General features: G+C 37.8%; 1 protein-coding gene across 14 annotated transcripts in view; it reads right to left on the bottom strand.

Annotated features, from left to right (window-relative positions):
- Positions 1 to 446: 446 nt before the first annotated feature.
- Positions 447 to 7,821, bottom strand: part of LOC106876392 (mothers against decapentaplegic homolog 4) — a 174,465-nt gene continuing 167,090 nt past the window's right edge. For all 14 annotated transcript variants that reach the window (XM_014924911.2, XM_014924909.2, XM_014924910.2 and 11 more), the window contains 5 exons: positions 7,044 to 7,082; positions 4,267 to 4,450; positions 2,552 to 2,720; positions 1,792 to 1,930; positions 447 to 1,133 (listed from right to left, as the gene is read on the bottom strand). In XM_014924911.2, the coding sequence (XP_014780397.1) occupies positions 904 to 1,133; positions 1,792 to 1,930; positions 2,552 to 2,720; positions 4,267 to 4,450; positions 7,044 to 7,082 (761 nt within the window). In that variant the 3' untranslated portion in view covers positions 447 to 903. The remainder of the gene's footprint in view (positions 1,134 to 1,791; positions 1,931 to 2,551; positions 2,721 to 4,266; positions 4,451 to 7,043; positions 7,083 to 7,821) is intronic.

The raw sequence follows: 7,821 nt of genomic DNA, 5'->3' as shown, positions 1-7,821 counted from the left end.
AGAGAGAGAGAGAGAGAGAGAGACTAATAAATAAATGCACACACACATTTAGCACTGAGAAATAAGAGAAATATTTTGATAGAAAGATAGAGGGTTTTGAGACAGATAAACTTATAGATAGACAGATTCTACAAACCAGTCTATATAAAAGTAGAAAGAAAGGAAAATAGACAAATGCATATGTAGACTGACACTAAAAAAAACACACACACACACACACATACATAGACACAAAAATTACAGATACATACATATACACACAAACAAGCACACAGATCAACAGACATACAAATGCACAGAGGCAAATAAACAGATATATTGACATGCTTACACAAACAAGAAGAGACAGTTAAACAGACACACAAAGGACCCACACCCATGCTCCCTGGAAACAAAGAAAACCCAGTCATTTAAAAAAATAATGAGGAGACACCAGAAAGAGAGCGTTTCTTTTTCTTTTACGTTTTCTTTAATTTTATTTTAATTTTCGAATGTATTATTGTTGTTGATGCAGTAGTCGTTATTGTAATATCAGTTGCAGTTTATTGTACTAATAGTAGTAGTAGTAGTAGTCGTAGTAATAATAGTTGTTACTGTTGTTGGAACTGCTGCTGCAGTTATAGTAACAGTTGTTGCTGTTGTTGTTGTTGTTGTTATTGTAATTGTTTATTTGAAACCATATTCATATGATTGTGTGTGTGTTTGTTTGTGTATATGACATATATATATGACATATATATGATATATATATGTGATATATATATATATATATATATGTATATATATGTGTGTGTGTATGTACGTATGTGTGTGTGGGTAACGAGGAAGAGTTGGAGGGGTGGTGGTGGTGGTGGTGGGAGAGATGGAGTCAATGGAAGGATGTTCAATAAATCGACCAACCAATCAATTCATCCATGGAATCAGTCGAGTCGGTCGAGGATCACTAAGTGGCATAGCTTGCAGGACTTGGTCAAGTAACTGTAGAGGTCGGTGGAGTTGCACTTCAATCCAGCAGGGCGTCTCTTTGATGCTAGCGCGTGGGTAGTCGGGGCCCCAGCCTTTCACAAAACTTAATCGCAGGATGCACAGGCGACGTAGATCATCGACCCCTATCCCAGCCACAGCAGATAAACCTGCAGAGAAAAGAAATAACATTAATAATGACTGTTTCTAATAATAATAATAATTCTGTCTACTATAGGCACAAAGCCTGAATTTTTTTGAGGGGGGGGGGGGAATAGTTGATTACATTGACCCCAGTGTTTCATCCAATAGGCATGAGCGTGAATGTTCACTCATGAGTTCACACCAGAAAGTTCCACTCATGAGTTAATGAGTGAAATATGCCAAGGAAGTTTCACTCACAATTTAACCCTTTTGGTACCAACCCGGCTGAAACAGCCTCTGGTTCTGTCGTACAAATATCTTATTTTCAAAAGTTTTGAATTAAAATCTTTCACCAAACCTTAGTCTCAATTTATGTTCCTAACACTAGCTAAATGATAATTAAGTTATTTTACTAAATTCTTTGTTATATTTGAAGTTAACTGAAAGAAACACAGAGCATCTTAACAGAAATATGGTAACAAAAGGGTTAAAAAACTACATTAAAAATACCTCACTTCCTAATGAATATCCTGTGAAGAAAAAAAAAATATCACACCTGAGATATTGCGTTATCAATACAGTTCTCACACATTTGCTAATTAATGTCTTGTTGATTTGGGGGTGGAGATTGTACAGGTCAGGTATAAACATGAAAGGTGCATCATAAAGCACCTTGATACTTACCTACAGCAGGAGCAATACCACCAACAGAAGCAGGCCCTGGCACATTACCTGCGACGGCTGCTGCTTGTGCAGCTGCTGCGGCTTGAGCAGTGGCTGCTTGCTGTTGCATCTGACAATGACACTGTCGTATATCGAATACCTTCAAAGAGAAAATAAGAGACTAATGTCACTCTGTGTGTGCGTGCGTGATTTTTGTGTATGTGTATAGGTACAAGGGTGGCTGTGTGGTTAAGAAGATTGCTTCTCAATTGTAAGTTTTCAGGTTCAGTCCCACTGCATGGTACCGTGGACAAGCACCTTCTACTATAGCTCTGGGCTGATCAAAGCCTTGCAAGTGGATCTGGTAGACAGATACTGAAATAAGCTTGTTGTACATAAGGAAGGGCACCCAGCCATACAATCCAATCCAAGCCATAATAGACAACTGAAATCTGGACAGCTCCCTGCTCGCCAGCTCTATTTTAAACTGTCAAACCCATGCCAGCATGGAAAGCGGACGTTATATGATGATGATAAGGATGATGATGATGGTGTATATGTATAAATATATTACTATGTGAGCCTTGCTGTGTATGCGCCATATTAATTCGTATATGTGTATGAGTGTTATTTGTGAGCAACACAATGAATACATGTGTGTGTATGTGCGCGCGCATATATATATATATATTGCTGAAGATATGACATGCTATGCATTACATTCAACCTATTATATTAGTAGAGTACAATATGATGTCCCAAGAGCCAAGAGAATACTTACTTTGATATATGCTACAGGATATATCTTGTGGACAGCATCACCTGGAGCTCGACCAGCCTCCCTGTCGAGGTAATATGATTGCACAAACACACTATGATCACTTAGACATTTAATCCAGACGTCACCTTCACCCCGACAATCCAGCTGTACACCTTTGCCTATGTGTAACCTGTAAATGTAACATGTAGGGAACCATTACCAGGAGGAATGAGGATTGAGGACACAACAGGAACATTACAGAGAAGGCAGGAAACATGGTGATGAATGGAAGATGGGTAAAGTTACATTCACAAAGGGAGACAGCTGGCTGTTATATAATTACACTGGAGCCTGGTGTTGCCATCCGGTTTCACCAGTCCTCAGTCAAATCGTTCAACCCATGCTAGCATGGAGAGCGGACGTTAAACGATGATGATGATGATGATGATGTTGTTGGTCTGATCTGATTGAGGTCAGTTCTGATCAAGCAGCCATAAACATCCTATTTGGTACAATGTGCATTTTTTTTTTAAAGAATGTAGGATGTTATTTGAAAAGATTAGGCTTCTATTGCAAGCAGCCAATTCTTCCTTAATTCATATCTTCCTCTATTGCACTATTGACTGTAATGATGTTATACCATCAAATTTTATGTATTACACTACTGACTGTTATAATGTCACACTGATGACTGCTTTAGTGTTACACTGTCGATTGTTACAGTGTCGAGCTGTCAAATATTATGATGTCACAATGTTGAATGTTATGGTGTAACACTGTCCATTGTTACAGTGTCAAACATTATGATGTCGCAATGTTGAATGTCATGGTATTATACTGTCCATTGTTATAGTGTCATACTATCAAACATTATGATGTTACGCTGTTGATTGTTATGATGTCACATTGTCTAGTTGTTCATTGACAACTAATTTTGCCAATTTTCCTTTAACAACAACAACAACAACATTAATATGTATTACTGACCCAGAAATGTTTTGAGGATATGTTTAATTGATTAAATAGTACTTTACTGATTCAATATGCATCAATACTGAAGTAATAAAAGTTAAAAAGAAAAAATCCTGGCAGGATCTGAACCCAAAAACTAATGGGGACACAGTTCTGTAGTCCTCCAAAAGTAATTTCAAAAGGTAGAGTCCCTCTTCCCCACCAGAAATACCTAGAACGTCTTCTTGGCTGCCTAGGCTCTTTTTTGATCTCTGTCCCCTCCACACACTCTCATAAGCCCTGATTATAGGACATTTGACTTGGCACACCATTGTTTTGGCCAATAAATAACAAAACTGACTTACAACTTTGGATAGCAATGACAGTTTCTAATTTTTACATCAGACCACAAATTTGTAAGAAAAGTGGGTTAGGTTCAAGCTGACTAACTTGCTCTCAATATGTTACTGCTAGTGATTTTATCTATTTTGGATGGCTAGAATTTTAGCCCTCAAAATAAATCCCAAATAGACTGGGAAGAGATCTGAAAGCTTATATCAAATGGGTAGAGAGATCTGAAAGCTTATATCAAATGGGTAGAGAGATCTGAAAGCTTATATCAAATGGGTAGAGAGATCTGAAAGCTTATATCAAATGGGTAGAGATCTGAACGCTTATATCAAATGGGTAGAGAGAGGTAGAATAAGGAATAGTGATATATAGGATGCCTTATTTTAAACAAAGATGCCGAAGCAGGCAAGGTGCTTCTTTTCTGTTTCACTTACCGAGCACGTTCTGAAGCTTCAGTCCGATGTACGTTGGACAGTTGACCAAGACAAAACCGGTCAATACTTGATGGGTCAGTGTAGCCATCTACTTTAACACTTGGACACCCTGAAGGAACTTTGAAGGTTTCACCGACTTGTTGGTCCAGTTCAAAGTAGGTAATGGTACACCAAAACTCTGGAGCTGCAGTTTGAAGGAGAAGAAAGAGAATATTTTATTACGACGAGAGAGGACTTTTGAGTTTACACCGTGTATGAAGGAGTACTGCAGAAAAGGGACGACATATTATTGTTGGTGTGTAGCAAACAGTCACTTAATCAAAACATTCCAACAATGACCATCTCACCAAATTTTCAGAAAACATATTCAGGACGCTTCAGTCTAGAGTTTGTATGAAGGTGTACCATAGAAAAGAGGATAGCATATTATAGTTGGTGTAAGCAAACAGTAGTTTAGTCAACGCATTCGTAAAACGACCATCTCACCTAGTTTTCAGAAAATGTACAAAAAACTTTCGTTTACGAGGAAGTGTAACATGTTGTTGTTTAGCAGACAAGACTCCTGGTAGAAGCATTCAGACACCTTATTATTTTCGAGATGTGAAGTTAACAATATGTATTGGAATATAGTATAATACACTTGTGTGGTGTGAAAAAATAGCAAAGATATAAATTCAAAGCATTACATCCACGACCATCCCCCTTTATTTCAAACAATATGTGAGTAGGGGCATGTCTGTTATGGTCATGCCCCCTACTCACTCTCCTAGCTGGGAAGTCTTTGTCTTGCAGGTGCCAGTGCCACATAAAATGTACTTGTGATGGTGATGATGATGATGATGATGATGTCAGTGATGGTCTTGGTGGTGACTCAACAATTGGTTCATTAATCATTTTATTGACATTAGCCAGCTGTTGATGTATTCTAGTTTCATTTTGCTAACAATAATCTCTTTAACAGACTGGATTAACGAACTCATCTTCCATTTCATGTCGGTAATGAGAGATTACTCGATTTTCAAGGTAAAACTTGTTTTCTAAACTTTGTTACAGACAATATATATTTTTCACAGTTGCTCCCATCCACCCTTACGTAATGAAGGATAGTCATGTTTCCTCTCTAGCAAGAAACCTATTCCTGTACCCCTAACATCTTTTAACCTCTCAACACCTACCATTAAAACCACCTCCCTCCCCACTACCCCTCCGTTCTATCAAAGGGATTTCTTTTGCAAGTTACTTGGTGACCTCACTAGTACTGGTGCCATGACCAACGCATCCAAGACACTCTGAAAACTAGTTAGCGTTAGGATTGGCATCTAACCATAGGAGCCATGCCAAAGCAAATATTGGAGCTTGACACAGTCCTCTGGCTCATCAGATCTTTTTGAATTGCCCAAACCATAGCAGTATCATAAGCAGACACACAATAATGATGATGATGATGATGATGATGAATGTCATGTCAGTAAGGCAGAGAATTGTGGAGGCACATGGTCTAGTGGTTAGAGTAGTGGACTCACTGTCAAGGGATCGCAGGTTCCAATATCAAACCGAGTGATGTGTGTGTTTATGAGCGAAACACTAAGCTCCATGCGGCTCCAGCAGAAGGTAAGGGTGAACTTCTGCTGACTCTTTCACCACAACTGTCTCTCACTCTTTCCTCCTGCATCTAACAGCTCACCTGCGATGGACCAGCATCCCATCCAGGTGCGGAGCCTACATGCCAACGAAACTGGGAAACTGGCCCGTATAAGCCAGGCATGGCTCGAGAAAGAACAAACAACAACAACAACAAAGCAGAGAATTGGCAGAGTCATGAGAGCACCGGATGAAGTGCCTTGAGTTCTGAGTTCAAATCCAGCCAAGGTAAATTCTGCTGTTCATCCTTCCAGAGTCTCTATGCTGGATTGGCACAACTATTAGAGGTATCGATTAGAATGCTTATATGTTGTTTCTATTGTTTAGGGAAATATAGCCGAGCCAAGAGTTGTACAAATGTGTGTAATGCATCTGTTCTGTGAGCTGAAGCATATATATAGAAAGCTTATCTCTTTAGCATTTAAACTGGCCATATCAGGCTGTAAGTTCACCTGTTTTATATTCAAACCAGCCAAATATGGCCAATCACATTTCAAACTTACCCTACAATATCATTCTAAGCAGTCACATTATTGAAATATAGAGGTTAAAAGATAATGTGTGATTAATTCAAAGCAAAGTGAATGATAAGCATTACACTTGACAGAGTCATCTGAATGCTAAAGGGCTAAGCAACGTTTGTGGTACAGTACAGGAAAACATACTTTTTTCTGTCGAGGTTTTATATGCCCCATTATTAGACCAGTTTCTTTAGTCATTGCACAGTAATCACTTATAAGCTTCAAGCTTATAAAATACTATTATTATTATTATTATTATTTACAGAACTGTAAAAATTGATGCTGTTTATCAAGAAACCATCTCTCACTCTCTCACACACACACATGTCCTTTATAGGACTGCTACCTCCTGGTGGCAAATAAACTTTACTATGTGTGTGTGTGTGTGTGTGAGGAGAGAGAGAGAGAGACTTAAAAGAAAGGAAGAAATAATCTCACACACAGGTATAAATAAAACATAGAGAGAGAGAGAGAGAGAGAGAAAGAAGACAGACACACTCACACCACATTACATACATATTTCGGTAACTATACAATTATAATTAAAGCAATATTGAAAACGTGACCATGATGATGATGATGATAGTGAATATGAAAAAAAAATATCAAACTTACGTGGTTGGTTTGTCAGGGGAGGTAACTGATTGCTATTCCCTGGTTAAAAAACAAATATAAAGATACAAACATTGATGTTATTTTAGATATATACATGGTAGAAATTGCTCATATATTTTCTCAGACATATAGTAATATCAGGATGGGGCGGGAACAAGTCAGCTACGGAAAAATACTGAAGTATATAACAACAAGAAGAAACAAAACAAAACAAAAACAACTACACAGACTATTTTTAATGAGCACCAGTGAAAGAGATAAAGAAAACATGTGTTGAAGAGAGGAGGAGAGGTGGGAGGAAACAGTATGTGGTAGGTAGATAGATAGATGGATGGATATATAATGAACTACATGTTCATTAAATAGCAGTAGTAGTATCGCTTCCAATAAATAACAAAAGGCATAGTTGTGTGGTAAGAAGCTTGCTTCACAACCACATGGTTCTGGGATCAGTCCCACCGCATGGCACCTTGGGCAAGTGTCTTCTACTTTAGCCTCAGACCGACCAAAGCCCTGTGAGTGGATTTGGCAGGTGGAAACTGAAAGGAGCCTATTTAATAAATATGTATATATATGAAAGAAGGTTTGAAAATGCACTTATTTTTTAAAAATATTTATTTACTTAACCGGTTTCACTTTTTTAGAAAAAGATTATCAAAAGTCTTTGAGAATAATAAAAAATGTTAAAAAACAGTTCGAGTATTAAAATGCATATATACATTCTTTGATGATAAAATATATTTAAAGTATAAAGCTTTGTATGAACTTTGTATTGTTA

Source organism: Octopus bimaculoides, chromosome 14 (assembly GCF_001194135.2).
Source record: "Octopus bimaculoides isolate UCB-OBI-ISO-001 chromosome 14, ASM119413v2, whole genome shotgun sequence".
Classification (NCBI taxonomy): Eukaryota; Metazoa; Mollusca; class Cephalopoda; order Octopoda; family Octopodidae; genus Octopus; species Octopus bimaculoides.
Note: the sequence above shows the minus strand (reverse complement) of the source record. Positions and strands in the feature narration are given on the sequence as shown.